The 18,476-nt window shown below is 39.5% G+C and overlaps 2 protein-coding genes across 10 annotated transcripts in view; one reads left to right on the forward strand and one right to left on the reverse strand.

Moving 5' to 3' along the window:
* SYTL3 (synaptotagmin like 3) overlaps positions 1–10,144 on the reverse strand; it is a 37,480-nt gene extending 27,336 nt beyond the window's left edge. Inside the window, exons 1-6 of one of the 9 annotated variants that reach the window (XM_085055758.1) lie at positions 10,009–10,135; positions 9,241–9,277; positions 8,322–8,442; positions 4,879–4,955; positions 3,549–3,764; positions 11–75 (exon numbers count right to left, since the gene is read on the reverse strand). In XM_085055758.1, the coding sequence (XP_084911884.1) occupies positions 11–75; positions 3,549–3,764; positions 4,879–4,910 (313 nt within the window). In that variant the 5' untranslated portion in view covers positions 4,911–4,955; positions 8,322–8,442; positions 9,241–9,277; positions 10,009–10,135. Of the gene's footprint in view, positions 1–10; positions 76–3,548; positions 3,765–4,878; positions 5,427–8,321; positions 8,443–9,240; positions 9,775–10,008 lie in introns of those variants that run through there. The other 8 variants (XM_085055753.1, XM_085055755.1, XM_085055756.1 and 5 more) reach the window with 8 other exon arrangements.
* Positions 10,145–11,856: 1,712 nt separating this feature from the next.
* On the forward strand, positions 11,857–16,741 carry DYNLT1 (dynein light chain Tctex-type 1). Its single transcript, XM_085055764.1, has 5 exons — positions 11,857–12,006; positions 14,418–14,459; positions 15,611–15,734; positions 15,950–16,027; positions 16,321–16,741. Exons 1-5 carry the CDS (start codon positions 11,980–11,982, stop codon positions 16,389–16,391), a joined length of 342 nt encoding a protein of 113 aa, XP_084911890.1. The 5' UTR covers positions 11,857–11,979; the 3' UTR covers positions 16,392–16,741.
* Positions 16,742–18,476: the final 1,735 nt, after the last annotated feature.

Raw genomic sequence — 18,476 nt, forward strand, 5'->3', positions numbered from 1 at the left:
CAGTGATTACCTCCACCTGGATATTTCTTTGCTCGTTCCTCAAAGAACCATTCACCAGCCTTCACCTTCACATCTCTGAAAAACAACCAAAAGATTTGAATCAAAATGTTTGCAAGTGCATTTCTTCAAATGTTCAGTAACCATGTAACAATCCAACATTCTTCCTCAATCCTACCATAAAACCAAGATTTCATGACTACTCAACTCATTGACTGGTTTTGCTGCACAATGGCTTCATGACCCATCTCTCCATTTTGTGGAGACTACTATCAGTTACATCAATGCCTTACAAAGGCAGCAGGATTACAGGAGCAGAAAAGTAATGATTAACAAGTGCAAAACCATATGAGATAAAATAGCTTTGTCAAGATCAGATTTTCAGCAAATCTTACTCTTGCTGTAATAAGTCTGCAATTTGAACTCACCCATTATTAAAGAAACCAGAAAAAAAATTTAACAGAGGATAGGATTCTCTGGATTCTTCAGGTTCCAATTCTTACCTAAGTATCTTACTAATTTTTATATTAGATATACAGTATCTGCCTTCTTTCTGAATATTGTGATGCTTATTATAAGATAAAGTCTCATGGCAAAAATTTTCTCAGTGCAAACACTGCTAAACTCTCTTCTCTACCCAGTTGTTGATTTTCCTCCTGTAAAATTAATCTCTTTATTACCATTGTCTCTGCCAAAATTGCTTGAAACTGGCAACAGCATAAAAACAGTAAACTCCTTTAGGGCCTACCTTCTTTAAAAGGCAGAATCTCTAAACACAAGACCTATAGTGATACCCACCAATGGTCAGGCAATAAAACCCCTGGGTCTGCCATTTCACACCTCATTTTATTCTATGTCAAAACAGACAAATTACAGGTAGGATGCTTTTTGTTCCTTCTGTGGCTTGATTTTAAAGTCTTTAGGCATTTTCATTAAATCTTTTTAAATAGCAATGCAGACTGCTAAAAAAGACACTACTCCTGCAGACTAGAATTTATTTTCATATCTAACCATAGGCCCTAGCATGCAACTGAACATAGAGGAGTCTGAAAATTAGGTTAAAATAACTTTAAGACAGGATACTTACTTATTTTGGAAGGAGATCTATTAAATAATAAATGTCTGAAATCTCTGTCTGCACTAGATCTTCAAGGGCTTTGCATTGCTAGTGCCTTGATTTTCAACACCAGCCTTCCCTTTAGAGTATTCCCACTACACCCCCCCTCCCTGCGTTCTCTTCCAGAGTTTAATCTCCAGTTCTGCACAGATTCATGTGATAATTTAATCGACCCAGAGGAGTTCTGGACACCATTCCTGGAGGTGTTCAAGGCCAGGGTGGATGGGACTCTGAGCAACCTTGTCTAGTGGAAGGTGTCTCTGCCAGGGCAGGGTGGGTGGAACCCAGATGACCCTTAAGGTCCCTTCCAACCCAAACCATTCTCTGATAATTAGACCACACACAGAATGAAAATACATCTGAAAATGCCTTTTTTCTTTCAAGAAAGAGTGTATTAAGTTTATATACGACCAAAAGTATGAAAACAAAGCTGATAAAGAACCTTTGTCAGGTAAAATAGACTAAACTCCTCCAAAGCAAATGTCTTTCCAGACTCCTAGAAGACAGAATTCCTTAAAAAAAACCCCAACAGACTATACCAACTCCTTTCATATAAGAGATGCCTCTTCCAGGCAAAAGATACAAACTTCGTCAGTTCACAAGGCTTTCAAAACTTCTTATTTTGTAAGAAATACAAAATTTGCCCATCCCTGCATGCTCTTTCACTGAGGTGTTTAAGGCCATTGCTTACAAACACAGTGTCTAGGGGAGAACCTCAGTAGTTCTGCTGCTGCTGTTTGGTTCAGGAAAAAATTACTCTAGTGATAGACAAGACTCAAAATTACAAATACTTGGAACTTGAAAATCACCTCTTGCCTTTCTTAGGCATCCTATTTTCCCCTCACCAGGATAAACAAAAGGTGCTGAGTAGCAATTACCACATTGCTGCACTCCCTACCCTTCTTGAGATTTGCAGCTTTGATGTAAAGCTCACTGAAGGCAAAGGAAGAAGTTTGACTGAATTTGACTTTATATTACAACTAAAGATCAAATGTGCTCTCTCTCCACTGTAAAGAGAAATTCAATGACAGCTGGCATATCCATCTGTATTGGCAAGATAAAAAAAGGTAATTTCCTCAAGGAAAAGCAAAAAGGTCTTTCAATTAATCTAAATAATGTTTTTCTGGTTTTACCATTAAATATTTGGACAAGCTTATGAAACAATTAAGGGTGTGCAGCACTATGCAAGGCAGCTTAACAACCAGCCATTCTCTACTGGGGATTTCCACTGTGGCCACCAAATAACTGGAAACTAATTTAAAACAAGAGGAAGTGGAGAGGGGTGTCTAGAGGAGGATGTGGAAAGTTAACTTTTTAATTTTCAGTTTAGTACTTATAGTTTGAAACACTGCAAAACACATGCACTGAAGTCTGGTAACAGTTTTGCATCAAGTATAAATAGAGCTGATCTACCTATTTTGTGTATTAGCTGATAAATAAACTGAAGATTCAGATAATATCTTCTTAGTGATAGTTTATAACTCTCTTCCCAACTATAAGAAAATTACTTCAAACTAGTACGAATTTGTTTAACTTGAGACCAATACTTTGTGTTATATTTTCCTCTATTTTAATCTCATTTTGGCACCTGTAGAGGGCGTGAAGTGGTGGATTCATCTCGTGTTGGCTTAAAGTAAACCCTCATCCAAATTCCCACCCTTTGTACAGGGATATTTACCATCCAGCTTCTGAATAATTTCCAAAACTATCATTCTTTGCCTACATATTATTTTCCATCAAATGTGGAAGTATATCTAAACCATTTTGCTTAGAAAGACTGTAATTAATAGAACGGACTAAAAAGGAACACTTTGATATTAAAAAAATGTATCAATACAGTAATAGAAAGATTGTTTCCTGTATCCTGAAATACAAATGTGACATAGTAAAAGAAAAAACCCAACAAATTCAAAGTAAACAAATTTGGATTTCTGACCATATTTGAACAAATCCTAATAATGATATTAATTGGTTTGTCTCTTTAAAATTTTGTAGAACATTACTTCAAATTATTCATCAACCCAGGTTCCTCACTCCTGCAGTAAGAGGCAGAAAATAGTAATTAGAATATTGTCAAGAAATTACCTACACTACGTGAAAGCACAGCACAGCACCTTTACAGCAGGTTGTGAGGATGTACTGGTTCAGTATGAATCAGGGAAAGGAGTCCAGAAACTCATGACCGTTTCTGTGCTTTGCTGTTATCACCTTTGTCACACTCACAGTGCCCCTGGCCTATCCTGAGGATACATTTTGCTAAATGTAGGAAGGGAAATACCAAATACCAACTATTGTGAAGTATAACACAAAGCTCCCATCCATTTCATCACTACCAGGGCTCCAGCCAACATTTTCATTACACCAGAGGCTTTGTTTCACTAACTGTTGGAGCAACAGATACACAAAACCAGTGTAAGCCAGCAAAATTCCTTACCCGTGAGCATAACAAATGGTGCATTTCCAAAGGCAGGGGTTCAGGCACACACGGCATTCCGAGCACACCCGATGGCTGCATCCATTGCACACTGCCCCTCTGTTCATCAGGAGCCCCAGTGATTTCTGACAGCGAGCACAAGACCTCTCCTGGTATTCATGCCTTGCATTTTTTGCCCCTTTCCACCGAAGCTGCTGCAGCTGCAGTTTCATTTTCCTAAGCGCACAGGTAAAAAGAAAAAAAAAAGAAAAAATTACACAGGACAAAATCCTCAAGTAAAGCACAAGCTAATCCCCTGGTTGTGCAATACCATTGCTAGTAGGAGATATGCCCTCAAGTGTGACCTCTGTTGAGCATTGTTTGAAAACATCCACACACAGCATTTTTGCAGAGTGAATGTGTGTGTGACCAGAACTGTGCATACTAATAGAGAAATAGTTTAGTATAAATGGGGTTTTGTTGATTTCAGGCCTATTCAGGGAGGGCACTGAAATCACTGTATGCAAGTGATTATGCATTCACTAGCAAAAACTGAGACTAAATGGTGTTCCCTTCCATTTAATGTTTTTTTTTACCATATTTATCCGAGAATCAAATATTCGACCAAGTAAAAAAATAATCATAACAAATGCATCATCTGAAACAACCAAACCAAAACAAAAAAACACACCAGCCCAAAACATCGAAACCTCTCATCATTAACTTTGCTTCCGTTATATGCACCAATAATCAAGATCTGTGTTTAATCGCTAGTAACATCAGTAGTTGAAATGGATTCTCTAACCAATTCAGACTTTCTATATAACCCTTCACATAATTATTATAATTTAATTTTTCTTGTAATACTTACATAAATATTTGCTGTAAACAAAGTTTAGCTTTTCACATTTAAGAAACTAGAAACCTCTATCTTACCCACACAAATAGAAATGTGATGAGAATGCCATAAAGCCTTCACAGAAATAAATACAGGCAGCAACTAAACTTTCTATGAAGGCCAGAAGTAAAATTCACCAAGTACTATTCACTGTATTATTCACTGAACAGTATTTGCTCATCTTTAGTCTTGAGTTAATAGAATGGCGAAATCAAGAGGCTCTGGATAACCTGAGTTTTCCCAGAGAACAAAAAGGCATTAGCTAACAAGAAGCTAAAAGAAGAGTACATTTAGAAGGACAACAAAGCAGAAGAAGAGTAATTCAGAAGGGAGAAAAAACCCCAAAACCAACAAACTAACCACCCCCCCCAAAAGAAAAACCCCAAACAAACAAAAAACCAAAACAAAATAACAAAAAAACCCAGAAAACAGGAATAGGGGAACAGCAGATACCTTATTCTTTCCTCTTCTGTTTTTCTCACCATCTGGTCACGGTACAGGACTTCCAGGACAGCCTCTCGTTCCAAATCCTTAAGGAAGTTCAGATTAAATTCACAGTCCATTTTTGCCAAATTTCACTATTTCACTTGTTTTGTAGGCTCCTGTCCTATGGGTTCTACTACATTCAGAATGATGCTCTGAATGCTTCCTAAGTGCCTGTGCTCTTACTTGACTGGTGAGGTGTTTCACTCTGTTATACCCTTAAAAAGAAAAATAACTGTGTCTGTCTTCGCACAGATCATCACTTAAGTATCTCTGCTACCCAAGGAATATGAACAGTTATCAAGGTCACAGCTGTCTTGACTTTTTCACGTCTTTTAACTTCCTTTTCTTTTTTCTGCTGAAAGTGGTTCCAAAAGAGATGAGATCTTGCAGCAATGTCTCAGATTACGCTTGAATCAACACCAGATGGAGGGACAATTGTCAAGAGATGGTGTAAAGAAGTGGCAGAAATTGTTTGTGTTTCTTTATTTGGTCTTGCAGATTTGGGATTCCTGGACCTAGTAAAAAAAAAAAATTATCTCTTCTCACCTCTTCAAGATACTTCAAATAATACGTGAAGAACACATTTTGCTATACTCAAACCTTTTATGCAGTAATTCAGACACAGGAGAGGTTTTAAGACAATCCTGTTTTTCAGAGAGTCTGAGCATATTGTCCATGAACACTCAGGCACATACCTTCACTTTTTTTGTACAGTCAACATAGAACAACCAAAAAAAAAAGGCTTAAAGCAGTTTTGAACACAGGCCTACAGGTCCCATGACTGTCATACTGCTTGAGACAAAATTTTTGAGAAAAAAATGTCACCTTCTAATCTTATTTTATTGAAAAGACAAGATATCACAAGACTAATGGGAAAGACAACCTCTAAGCCACTTCCATCAATTACCTATGTCTGTTATGTCTAGATAAACAGTTGGATACTAAATAATGCTATTATCTTTGCTAATACACAGAAACACTAAAAAGTTAAGACGTACAATATTTCCAGCTCAGTGCACTAACAATTTTGGCCCCAAACCAATAAAGTTAATGTACAAATATATGAGAAGTATAAAATTAAAACAGAATCACAACTGTAGTTTGGATGGATTCTGTGGCCTTCACTTTTGCAAAACCCCCACTAAAATATAAAATAATTTTAACATACTTTGCAGCAAAGTCAAGAACGAAAATGATTATTCAACCTAAACCAGCTTACACTCCATATTAATTTTCAATATTACTGTTTAATGTTTAGTGCATATTACTAGAAGTGTAAGACAATTCCACTTACGGTATACCAATATTAAAGGTGTGGACATAAAAACTGGTTAAGCATTTCAAACTTTCCCTGAACTAAATACACACAGTCAAGTTCTAGGCAGAAGGTGTAGACAATAGGACAGAAAGGTAAAGCTTTCCCAAAGCAGTTACTGATGCTTCACTGCTGGACCTCAGCTGAGAAACTGACCAACCATCTGCACTGCAGGACCCTTATTTTAAAACACTGAGTTTTAAAATAAAATAATAATTTAAAAATTAAAAACCAACCAACCAAAAAACACCTGAACAAGAAAATCCCACGAAAAACTAAACCCCCAAAAACAACCACTAAAACTTCAGATATATAGTGACAATGTATTTTTGTCAGTGCATGGAATTACTTTATATACAGCTTGACCCAATTAAGTTACTTAACTTTCCACCAAAAAAAGCAGACAGTAATAATACGTATTCATAAACAGGTTGCATTCCATTCCTGTATGGGTTTGGGGTTTTTTCACCAAAGGCACAAAGCATTTCACAGAAGCTTGTGTTCAAGGGGAAAAAAAAGAAAAAAAGATTGGTTTCCTGTGGAAACAAGTGAGACAGAGATAAGCATAATCATGTTTTATTTCCTGAAGAACTGCAATTTCACAGGAAATTACTCATTTGAAACATTAAAAGCCTGAGAATTTTTTTTAACACAATATATGTCATTTTCAAAGGCCCCTGCATCCTTCAACTGTTTTCGTCTTTTACCTTATGAAAACCTCCTGGGATGGATGAGCATGTTTAAAGCCTTTTACTGCATTTAAATCAAAACAATCTAAAGAGCAGTCAGTATAAACTCTGGGGCCTCTGCCCTACACAGGATACCAAAACATCCATTACAGGGCAACCTACATTTGCCATAAACTCCTAAGATTTTGGGCATATCTAGAACATCATCAGAAAATCCCACCAAAGCATCAGTAAAAGCTAGCAAATGCATGACTGTCAATACTAAGTGGATCCAATAAAACTGCTCTAGTGATCTTACTGAAAATACATTGTCTCACAGAGCTGTGAAGAACATGCCACAATAAAACAGTTATTAAGAGCAACACCTGCAGTTAAGCAAGCACAGAAAGAGTTGCTATTTGATGTCTCCTTTATATTCTTTCAGAAAGGACTGCCTCTCTTGTCCACAGAAGAGCACAAAGTTTTCCATACATCAAGCCTGCTTGGGCAAACGGGTTACAGATGACACACTTCAAACCAGCTACACTTCATGCCCTATTTCAAGTGATAAATCTTAAGTACTGAATCTAATGCCAACAGTAGAGTGCCAACAGGGACAAGGTTAGAAAGGCTAGGAACATCTCCTGGTACCAAACAACAGACCAAACTTGCTGCACAGCAAAAGGCCAGGGGGGCCTCCATCCCACAGTAGCTGCACTAGGCAGAGAGGGGAAAGCCACCCATGACTCTCTCACTATTGAGCAAGATCATCACACTCTGCAGACAGGAAAGCTTAAAATACACCACACAGCCAGCAGCTATAGCGATATTGCACCTGAACACTCCTGCAGTTGTTTTTTTTAATGTTCATGAAGATTTCAACTCTGACGATCATTGTGTTCTGTCAATATTTCTTGCACATCCAAAGAAAACCCTAAATCTAGCTTGATGACAATGTAGTTTTAAGAATAAATAAAGTATTATGAAAGTATTACAACCTCCAAAATGGGAGATAATCCTTGGCTTCACAACAAACTTGAACTTGTAATCATTTCACAGAGATGTTCAAATTAGACTGAAAAGCTCTCTACCACTGTGAAATAAGAACTTTTCTCTTACACCAAAGCTGTCTGCATTAGAGTAGTTTTTTGGCACTAATAAATGAGTGTTTTCAGTAATGACCCTCTTTGACAGGAAAAAACCCTTCAGCAATGTCGTCCTTTCATGTTTACCCATTGAATGCAGCTAGCTAGCTGTTTTACACAGTCAGCTAACCTCAAAGCTGAGCATCCTCTATGTAAAACCAAAAGTAGCAGCAACTCTTTAGTAAACAACACAATATTTCTTCCTTTCCAGCACAAAGGTCACATAAAATATTCTGTTCAAGCATTATTTTAAATGATGCAATTTTCATTATTTATTGTTACATTTTGTATTTAAAATAAAGCAGCATCAGGCACTTTGCAGATGGATAAGTAACTTCCTGAAAATATCAGAAGAGATCCCAAAGCCATTGCAAGGGAGAAGGGATGACCAGTGTGGCTATGCCTTAGGAGAGAGAGGCATGCATGCAGACAGTGCAGCCTCAAAAAGACGTGCTTTTTTCCTATCATCAGGGTAAAATAGTATGTAGTTATGTTACTGAAGATCAAGCAAAAGGCCTACCTATCACTAGATTAAGTTTGCAAAAATAGCTTCTTTTCTAAGTTTTTAAATTTAAAAATGCCTGACTTAGCAAGCTTTTCCTCAAAGCAATTTTACATACAATGTATTATTGATCTTCTTTCAGATCCTTAAGCATTAGCAAAATAATGACAATTAAATAATTATAAATTAACAGATCTTCTAAAGTCACAGTCTTCATTGACTTGAGATAATTAGATTACTTCATCCATTAACCCAGAAGATGGATGTAATACATCAATAACAAGGAACAGATTAAGAAAATTCAGAGTAAAACCAGTCTCAAAAGCTACTGCAATTTGTGGCTATTTTCTATGCTGCTGGTACCAATCACATTAATTAATTCTTAGCAAATAAAATGACAAATTTTATTTTGTACTACCTGGCTGCAACAGTTTAACTTTCCCATCCTTGCATATGCACATGAAAATTATTCAAATTCTTTGATAATGCTTTACCAAAATTAAGTCTGTGATATTAATAACATCCCACCCCTGAACTAAAAGTAAAAATAAAACAAACAACTAAACCTAACACAAAATATTAAGTTACAGGTGTGGTTTGCCATTAAATCTTTTCCAGTTTGAAAAATACCATGCCAGTAAGTAAAAATGAATCCCCCTCTGCTATGTCATCCAAAATAGAGTAAAATGATGTCCTTACCTCTTCAGCAGCCACTAAAGAGATACCAGGAAGTAAACTGCTCATAAAAGATGAGTAGCACTCATATTTTTATCTTTCCTTAAAGAAAACTGGTGGCTCCTCTCCACCCCCTTTCCTTCCTTTGTGCACCAATACTGCTGTATATATTCGGAGGAGCACCCCAAACAGCTAAAAGCAAATGCACTCAACAAAGAGCTCTAGCGTTACAACAGCTTCAGCCAGGTCTGTGGTTTTGTTACCAGCAACAAGCAAAGAAAAGATATTTGTTTTTCTAACATTAAAAGGAGACTCAGCACCAGAGAGTACAAAAGCTGTCTGATATACCAAAATATGCTGTCTTCAAGCCACACACAGGAAGAGAAGTGGCTTTGAGTTCTATGGTTTCTTTTTCTGACACCATAAATTTGAAAATGCTTCTAACATCAATGACTCCAGGACTTGCACAGAAAGCTTGGTTTGTGTCATCAACTGGAAACAAAACAGTTTTCTATTTAAGTCTGCATGATAAAGCAATTAGCATAGATAAAAATTCAAGAGAATTCAGTTTTTATACATCTGGGGGAAAAAAAAAAAAAAAAAAGCAAAGTTATTCTACCTTTCTACCTCACAACTGGAAACCTGACCACAGGTAACAATTGGCAGTTAAAACATTATGCTGATTAGATATACCAATTCAGTCCATTACAGAATTAAGTGCAAGTAATGAAGTTCAAAATTATATCCCAAATATTTCTAAGCCTGGGAAAAAAACACAGAGGCTATTCTTACAGGTCAGTCTCCTTTCTTGTTCCCAGCTCTACCAAACTGTGCAAACAACAGAGAAGCCCTTCTTAACTGTTTCAGGTGTTTTAAGATTTGCAATTTGTAGTTAAAATTAAACAAAGCACAGCAATTCTACTCATATGGCAAAGTGTAAGAACCTCCTTTTTTATAACCTCATTAAGTTAAATAAGTCCAAACATTTCCACCTGTGTATGTAAAGTTTAATCACCTTCTTCAGCTGCATCATGAAGAGAAAGAAACTGTTACTGGGGCTAAAGCTACTCACATCTGCACCATATCTGGATAATTTGGGCCCTAATTTCAGACAAAACTTTAACTTACTAAAAGGCCAGAAGTAGCCTGAGGATTTTAACTACCCATAGTGACAGGTTAGTTGTGTTTCAAACCCAGGCTCAGGAACATTAGCGCTACCATCAGCTTTCCCCTAATATTTAATCTAAGCCTTGATTACCACGTATTTAACTCATTGTATTTTTCCCTCTCATCTTTGGACATGGAAAACTGCTGCAGTATTCTATGTAGGCTAAGAATATAACCAAATATATGGTTATAAAAGTCTCTTACGCTTTTGTCCAAACAAGCACCACTTGTTCAGTCTTCCCATAGTCCTCACCTTTTTGTCTCTGCTTTCTGCAAGCAGCAAGCACATGACTTGGAATGGGGGCTGAGGATGTGCTCAGCATCCAGCCCCAGTGCCACCACATCCCTCTGGGGCGAGGTGCCCACCCAGCCACAGGCTGCCTACAGAGCCCCAAAGTGAGGCAGCTGGCCAGGGTCTGCTTTTTCAGGAGAAACACGAGGCAGAGCCTGACACAGGACTGGAGACAAGATCAAAACTGGTGATTCAGCACACTTAGCAGTGTGCCAGGGCTATAATTCCCTAAACCTTCCTGAAATACAATCCCCAATACTTGGCACAGTATTTCTTGTGCAGCCTTACTGCAGAGAGGGCAACAGGAATGCTGCTTCCCTCATCCTTCAAGCTCTATGTCCACTTTTCTTTTGCATTTTTTGAAAAACAGCACCATACAAGAAATTGAGATAAATTGTACCTAAACACTCCCCTACTCCATCATCTATGGAAGGCTCCTGAACAAGCTAGTCCAGCACTCACAGAAGTGGTTATTCCTGCCGCCATACAGCCCTTTGCACTTGTCCCCAGTAAGTCATTTCTCCCTCCATGCAGACTCTTTCTGCAGTTCATGCAGCTCCTCTGACCTGACCAGCATCTTCCACTGCCCAGAGCAGCTCTCGGGGGCTGCTAGCATCAGTGATTTGGACAACCTGTAAATCCTGCACACACACAACATCCAGAAACTGTGACAACTGTGTCCTTATCTTCATTGTCCTGATTCTTACTATGTCTGCTAAGAATAACAGGATTTGCTTTGCACTGCAAGAATTCAGGTATTTTTCAGCGGTGGGTTGACCCTGTCTGGATGCCAGACACCCACCAAAGCTGCCCTCTCACTACCCACCGGCTGGACAGGGCGGAAATATAACGAAATGACAGGGGAGAGGTTTTCTGTTTTTATTTTTTCAGATTGTGCCATAAGGCAGGCCTTCTTTCCAAGCTGTTTCCAGAAACAAGATGCAGATCCTCTTTCCCTCCTTGGGAAGCACAGAAGGACCTCCCAGGGAAGGACCTCTTGGATGGCTGAACACGAACGCTAACCTAGCCGCAAGAAAAGCACAGCTGCGACAAGTGGCCCCCGTATCTCTGTCGGCCACAGTCTTTGGGATGTTTGACACCACCACGGTGGCCCCGCCGAGCGCCATCTCCCGTGCGAGTCCCGGCCGTGTCGCTATGGAAACCGCGCCATCTTGGAGGGCGCCGGGCGGGGCCCAGGCGGGGCTGGCGCGCAGGCGCAGTGCGGGCGGCGGCGGCGAGGGGCGCAGCGGCGCGGGGCGGTGCCGGTGCCGGGGGTCGGTGGTGCGAGCGGCTCCGCCGGGAACATGGACGAGTTCCAGACGGCAGAGGAGGTAACGGGATGGGGCACGGGGGCAGGACAACTCTCTGCCTGGCGTCACCTTTCAGGGCCGGCGGAGGGTCTTAGGCGGTGCGTGTCCGCCCCGATCCCACCCCTCGGCGTCCCCAGCCGCCATCCCTGTCGCCCTTCCCCAGGGTGGAGCCGCGTGTCCCGGGCATCGGCGGGAGCCGGGCCCAGCCTTTGTTCTTCTCTGGGAGTTCACTGGGCTCCTCTCCACCGGCCTGGACCCCCGCCTGCTGCTCCCCTCGGAGCTGCCGCCGCAGGTCCCTCGGGGAAGAGGCGTGAGGGGTGTCCGGCTGCGGGCTGCCCCGCCGGCGGAGCGCAGTGCCGCGGTGGGAGGGTGGCCGCTGTGCTGAGGGCAGGGGAAGACTCGAGCAAGCTGCTTCTGTGTGGAAAGAGGAGTCCGAGATGGGGCGTCACACCCCGTTCACGAGAGACGGAGTGCGATAAATCAAGGATCTCAATCAATTATCGTGCCAAATGCCCGCCTGATGTCCCTCGGCTAAGGAAGAGGAAGCAGCCGGTGCTGCTGTTGCCGAGGGGCAGTGTGAGCTGTGGCACTGTTAAACTGCCGCGATGTGACTGTGAGACAATAGCGAAGCAGCGAGAGGGGCGAAGGTGTGTCAGGTTGTGCTGTGCTGGAAGCCTCGTCCTCATGGCCTGCGTTACGGTCACACACGTTTGTTAAAAATTATATAATTAACAAACTCGAACATCATTCTTACAATTGTTGTCAAATACATGTTCAGAATTACTACAGGCTATGGTACTAATAGTTTGCATGTGTTGCCTTGGGAGCGCCCCTTGTTAATCAAGGCGTTGGAAACATTGTTTGCTTTGTGCCAGAGAGGCACCGCAGCGGAGCTAAATTGTTTTTTCCCTTTTATTTTTCAATATAAAAAAGTTTGTATGTCATCTTACTAAAAGGTGACACAACGATAAAACGGCTAATATTGTGTTATTTCATAGTTCAGTTATAGCACATACATCCAAAATTCGGATATCAGAAATTTATGTTCATTTTACTCATTCCAAAAAAGGAGCAGTGTTGAAAAGTAACGGCAGCCTTAGAAGCAAATTGTCAAATCTCTCTATTATTTCAGTACAAATTAGATATCAAAATACCTTTAAGAACTTGGGTTGAATTTAAATCATTTTACTTTGGTGTGAACCATGTGTGTACTCAAAGGCATTTCTGGGCAGACGTTTTGAAGAAAAAAACTGTATGTGGTTTATTATCTTGCTTGACAGCAATCTTCATGTCTGCCATGCATATTCTTAATTTATGCTCTATGGGAGAGAGTGTTTTGATATTGTAGCTCTAATTTGGTTAAATATGCTGGTGCACCTTAAAATGTAAGCACCTGTAAAATGTAGTACCATGAAAATAAACGAGGCATGTTACAATTAAAGTCAAGAAGCTGAAAATAAAAGGCAATTTGCCACAGAACATAAAAGCTTTTAAAAATGTTGAATTGTGCAAGCAAGTTGGTGCCACCAAATAGATATAGAAAAGGAGTTGCCCAGTATGTCTCCCAGGATGTGGCTGTTTCTGTCACAGGGAATGATCAGCTGCCCTCAACTCGCTGAATGTCACATGTCATTGAAGCTGGTTGTACTGTTCACCTTCTGACCAAAGGTTTTATAAATGTGATGTTGAAATTCTCCTGAGCAGGTGGAACTGCATCCTGCACATGAATTATGCTGTTGGTAATTTCTGTCAGCTGGGGAAGCTGACTGACCTCCCAGTGAAAAGCCAGTCAATATACACAACTAGTAACCAGACATGTAAGTGGGTGGTAGATTTAAGATTAGTTAAATGTTGGGGCCTTCACTGTCTCTATTACACATGCTTAATCTCTGCTCCCCAAAGGCTGAAGGTCCAGCAAGCTACATTTCCCCTTTGGTTTCCAAGGGACAGTTTTCTTCTTATCCCCAGTGAGATTGCCATGACAGTTTTTCCTTCAGCTATGAATTGATATCTTGTCCACATCAGTGCCCTGGAGATGTCTGTCCCATTTACCTGCAAGCTGAGGTTGTCTCCGAGAGCCCACTGTGATGTGCTGACATTAGTGCTTACTGGAAAGGGAGATATGTACACAAGTGCTATACATTTTATTTAAAATGCTTCCAGGTTAAAATTTGAAAGCTTTCTTAACTCAAAAGGACAGCCAATATTAGTTCATCTCTTACTTTTCATTACTTTTCTAAGAGGGTTAACTTGACTGGGTTCAAGCAGCCAGACTACATATATATGCAAATAAATATATACTATCTTCCAACTTGCCAGAAATGTGAAAAGCATAAATTAAATTTTTAGTGCATGTTCTTAACAGATCTTGAACCTCAGAAGCAGAAGAATGTGTCCACTGATCATTTAAAACTCTACTTTCTCTTTTGTAGGCCACCTTTGTTGTTGATGAAGTCAGTGTGATCATTAAAGAGGTAATTTAAACATTTTCATTTTGTTGGTGTGAAATTTCATATGTTGTATGCTGTGTGCTAAAAGGCATTCATTGACATGTGATAACTGATACATAATAGATTTCTAGATAGGCTGCTCTCAAAGTACAGGTAACTCTTGATTTAACCAGTGTATGGGCTTCAGCAGAAATGATACCACGCTTTAGCTGTGATGTATATTGCAAATCCAAGAGATATTTAAAATCTTTTTATATCCTCCTCTCTGGTTACAGTGCATCCCTATTAGAATTTCTAGGGAGATGTTTTATGTTAAACCCTGTAGAAATAGATGTTATGTTTTAGTAAAATACAGGAATTGTTCATAGACTGTCTTCATATGCATGTTACTGTGTTCTTTCAAGATGCCTTTCTCCAAAATGAGTTCTTGTTTGTTTGGAATGATTGAACTATTCTTGTTTCTAAGAAAGATGAATTTTCTGTCAAGAAAATTTCCAGTGGGATTTGGAATTCCTTTTGTAGAGTAGTGCAATCTTTTTATTGTTGCAAAATAACTCAGACTCTGTAAATTGAATACACATGCTTTAATACTTGCTCCTGTCTCTTCTGAATTCAAAATAATTTCATGGTTATTTTTAAAATAATTTCTGTGATGAAAAAATAGGCTAATGAAAAACATTTAATGTAAAGGGACTTTTTATTTATATCTTAAAGGGGAAACTATCCTCATGAGTAAAATGGAGTATTTGGGTGGAGGCCTCTTCTCTGTTAGTAACCAGCAAATACATGGATCTTTTGTTTCCCAAAAATTATTCTGCTGAAAAATCTGAATTTCATTTTTGTAGAAGAATATGTGTGAATGAGCTATTGTACTATTGTGCCTTTTTTCATTCTCTCCAGGACTGTTTGAAGGCAAGGCCTTTTCTTAACTCTGGCTGTAGGACATTACAAATAATCTAAATATCACAAAATTAACAGAGGGTGGGATCTATGATCTTCCCCTATGCCTCAGACTCTGACCCACGAGTTTTTAATAATTGAAAATAATTCCAACAACCAGTGTGGACCAGCAGGATTTAGAATTTTTCTGTGGGTGTGGGGTCCATACTGCAAAGGGTTAATGGGTGCCTTGTGGTTGACAGCAGTGCAGCTCCATTAGGTGTTTGTCCCCCCAGGCCATAGAGGGTGCGATTGGTGGCAATGCCTACCAGCACAGCAAAGTGAACCAGTGGACAACGAGTGTGGTGGAACAAACCCTGAGCCAGCTCACAAAGCTGGGGAAGCCCTTCAAGTACATCGGTGAGCTCAGCTTTCCCTTTTCTGCGAAAGCTGCTACAATCAAGTGCACCAGTAGGTGGGGGGTGGGGGAAGATCTTAGCAAGAACCTTGTCTGTAAACTGCTCACAGGCATGGCTGTTTGCTTATGTGTGTGTATGTGTGTGCTAAGCTGAGCAAAAATGGAGCTAAATGTGAATTAGTGATAAATTAATCAGAGCTTCTCTACTGACTAACAGTGACCTGTGTGATCATGCAAAAGAATGGTGCTGGGCTACATACAGCAAGCTCTTGCTTCTGGGACAACTCCAGTGATGGTAAGGAACACAGCTCTTCGATTTTCCAACTTGCAGCTTAAAGCCATGCTCTTTAAGACTAGGCAACATACTTTTTTTTTTTTTCCCCAAGTGCTGTAGTTTTGGAGTAATAACATACTGTTTGGTATTCTTTCCATTTGGCTGTGGTGCTAACTGCGCTATATATGAAATGCCTAGCTGTCATGAAAGCTTCATTGTTAAGATTCTTAAACAAGTTTAAATAGGCATTTAGGGGGATGCATGTAATCACTGTAACTTCCTTCTGTTTCTGAAACCCTTTTTTGTCTTTCTAGGAACCTGCACTGTGAGATGGGAGAATAAGACCATGTACTGTATCGTCAGTGCCTTTGGACTTGCAATATAATTGCCTTGAAATAGTTCACTATTCTCTTTTCTATTCCAGCACTTGATTCCATCTCCACTCAGACTGTGAATACCTGAACAACTTGTTTTTAATGTATTTTTTAAGCAACTTTTCTTCAAGTGTAGAAGTTTGAAAACATGCTGTTACATGTTTTATGTTTGTTCTTAGGACCATACCAGTGTTTGCTATACTTTTTTATCACTTCAAAATTTCTCTTCAAGGTGCTAATACTGAAATCTGCTGCAGTGTAAACACTTTCTCTAGGTTTCTTTTCTAAAACCAGTATAAAATGAGACACTGACTTTCACACTTTGTACTTTTGGTTAGCATTAAATTATTGAAATTCATAACCATTGGTGTGACTCATTTAAACTTAAATCTTTTGTTATTGGGGAAGAAGTTTCAGTTTTTTCAATTCTCTTCAAGATAGTTGAGGTACATACCAGAATGCAAAAATTTCATTATTTTCCCAAAGTCACTGCAAAGTTGCAAGAAAATTAGATTATGTTTATCAAAAAGTAACTTGGTTGCATTTTTGGGACCTGTTTAATATTTTTGTGTGGTATTAAGGGTATGGAATGATAACTGTCTTCATTGAACAAAGACAGTTAAGAAACTTCCCACATTCTGGAAGTGCTCAGCAAACTATGCCTGGGTAATCATTCACTTCTGCAGCCAGCTACCTGTGTTAAGTTGGTCTTGAACTTACTTAATTTTGCTGACAGTGAGGGTGATGAGTTCTAGTAGTTGTTGAAACATGATCCTTTCTGAAAGGGGAAAAAACTGCCTTGAGGCAATGTGACTAAATAACTTGTAAGCCTCCTGCCTTCTGAAGTTGTAGAAGCAGTAAAACAGGTTTTCAGTACAGGCTTGGGTAATGATTTCTCAGCCAATTAAAGAAATGGCAGCATGCTGTGAATTTCAGAAAACCTCTGCAAACGGCTGTGCTGCTTCTGCAAATTGCAGCTCACTGCTAGTGAAGCTGAAAGAATTACAGACCAAGTGTGGGAGAGGATCCCTGGGCTGGAGTCAGTCTGAGTGATCTGAGATTTGCTTCTTTGCTTCAGGAGGCACTGTCTAATGTTTCCAGAATCTGGCTCTCAGCTAAAGCTGTTTCAAGAAAGATGACTGCTAATACAACAGGATGATTTCATGATCTGGAAAGACACAATACTGCAAATTCAAATTGCAGGAGAGAATTTGTTTGCCATAGTGTTACATGCTCTGTGATAACTCTGCTCAGTGTATCCAAACTGTGGAAAACCCTGTGCTAGGCAAGGCTTTGACCCTCTTCCTCTCTGTCTGCTGTCAGGAGGGCAGAAGAGTTGTATTTATTGGCAGCTGAGGGCTTGTTACATTTGAGACTTTTACTAGAGCTGTAAGACTTCTGTATTTCTGCTGACATTCCTGTTTCAAAACAGCGCTGTAAACACATCTCCATGACAAGCCACTTCATTCTTCTCACATATATCCTAGTGAGTGCTACAGGGCTGTACACTGTGTACATACATTAGTCTGAGGAGCACATACCTTACCTTGCTGTAGCAGAGAGCCTTAGCTCAGTCTTCAGTACAAAATGATACAACACCTGTAAAAAGAAAATATTAAAACCACATTGAATAATGTGCCTAAAATAGTCATCAGGGTGAGAGAAAAAGTTGTCATGAAAAGAATAAATCTTGCTTTCTTTGAGTTGCTGAGGGAATTTTTCATCTGGGTGCTTAATCTTTATCTCCATCATGCCAGAATGATGCTGGCAATGTAATACCTATTGAGCCATTTATTTGCATTTGAAAGAAATAGTTCTGTGCACTTTAAGTCAGTATTTGCTTCTTGGTCAAGCCTTTCAGACATTCCTTGTCTTTTGTTCATGTTAGTAAAACAGCAGATCCCTTGATTTTTTGCTGTTTGTTGATTTGTGCATATGCTGAGCTAAAAAAAAAAAAACAACCAAATGTCTGAAATGCTTGTCAGTGTAAAGGCTGCATGGGAGCAAGAAACCCTGTTGCATTAAAACAAGCTGTGCTATAGAAAGGTAGATACAGTTTTATAGATGGTTATAGGTAGTACGTAAGCAATAACCAG

This window comes from Lichenostomus cassidix, chromosome 3 (genome assembly GCF_008360975.1).
Source record: "Lichenostomus cassidix isolate B80296 chromosome 3, HeHo_3.0, whole genome shotgun sequence".
Lineage (NCBI taxonomy): Eukaryota > Metazoa > Chordata > Aves > Passeriformes > Meliphagidae > Lichenostomus > Lichenostomus cassidix.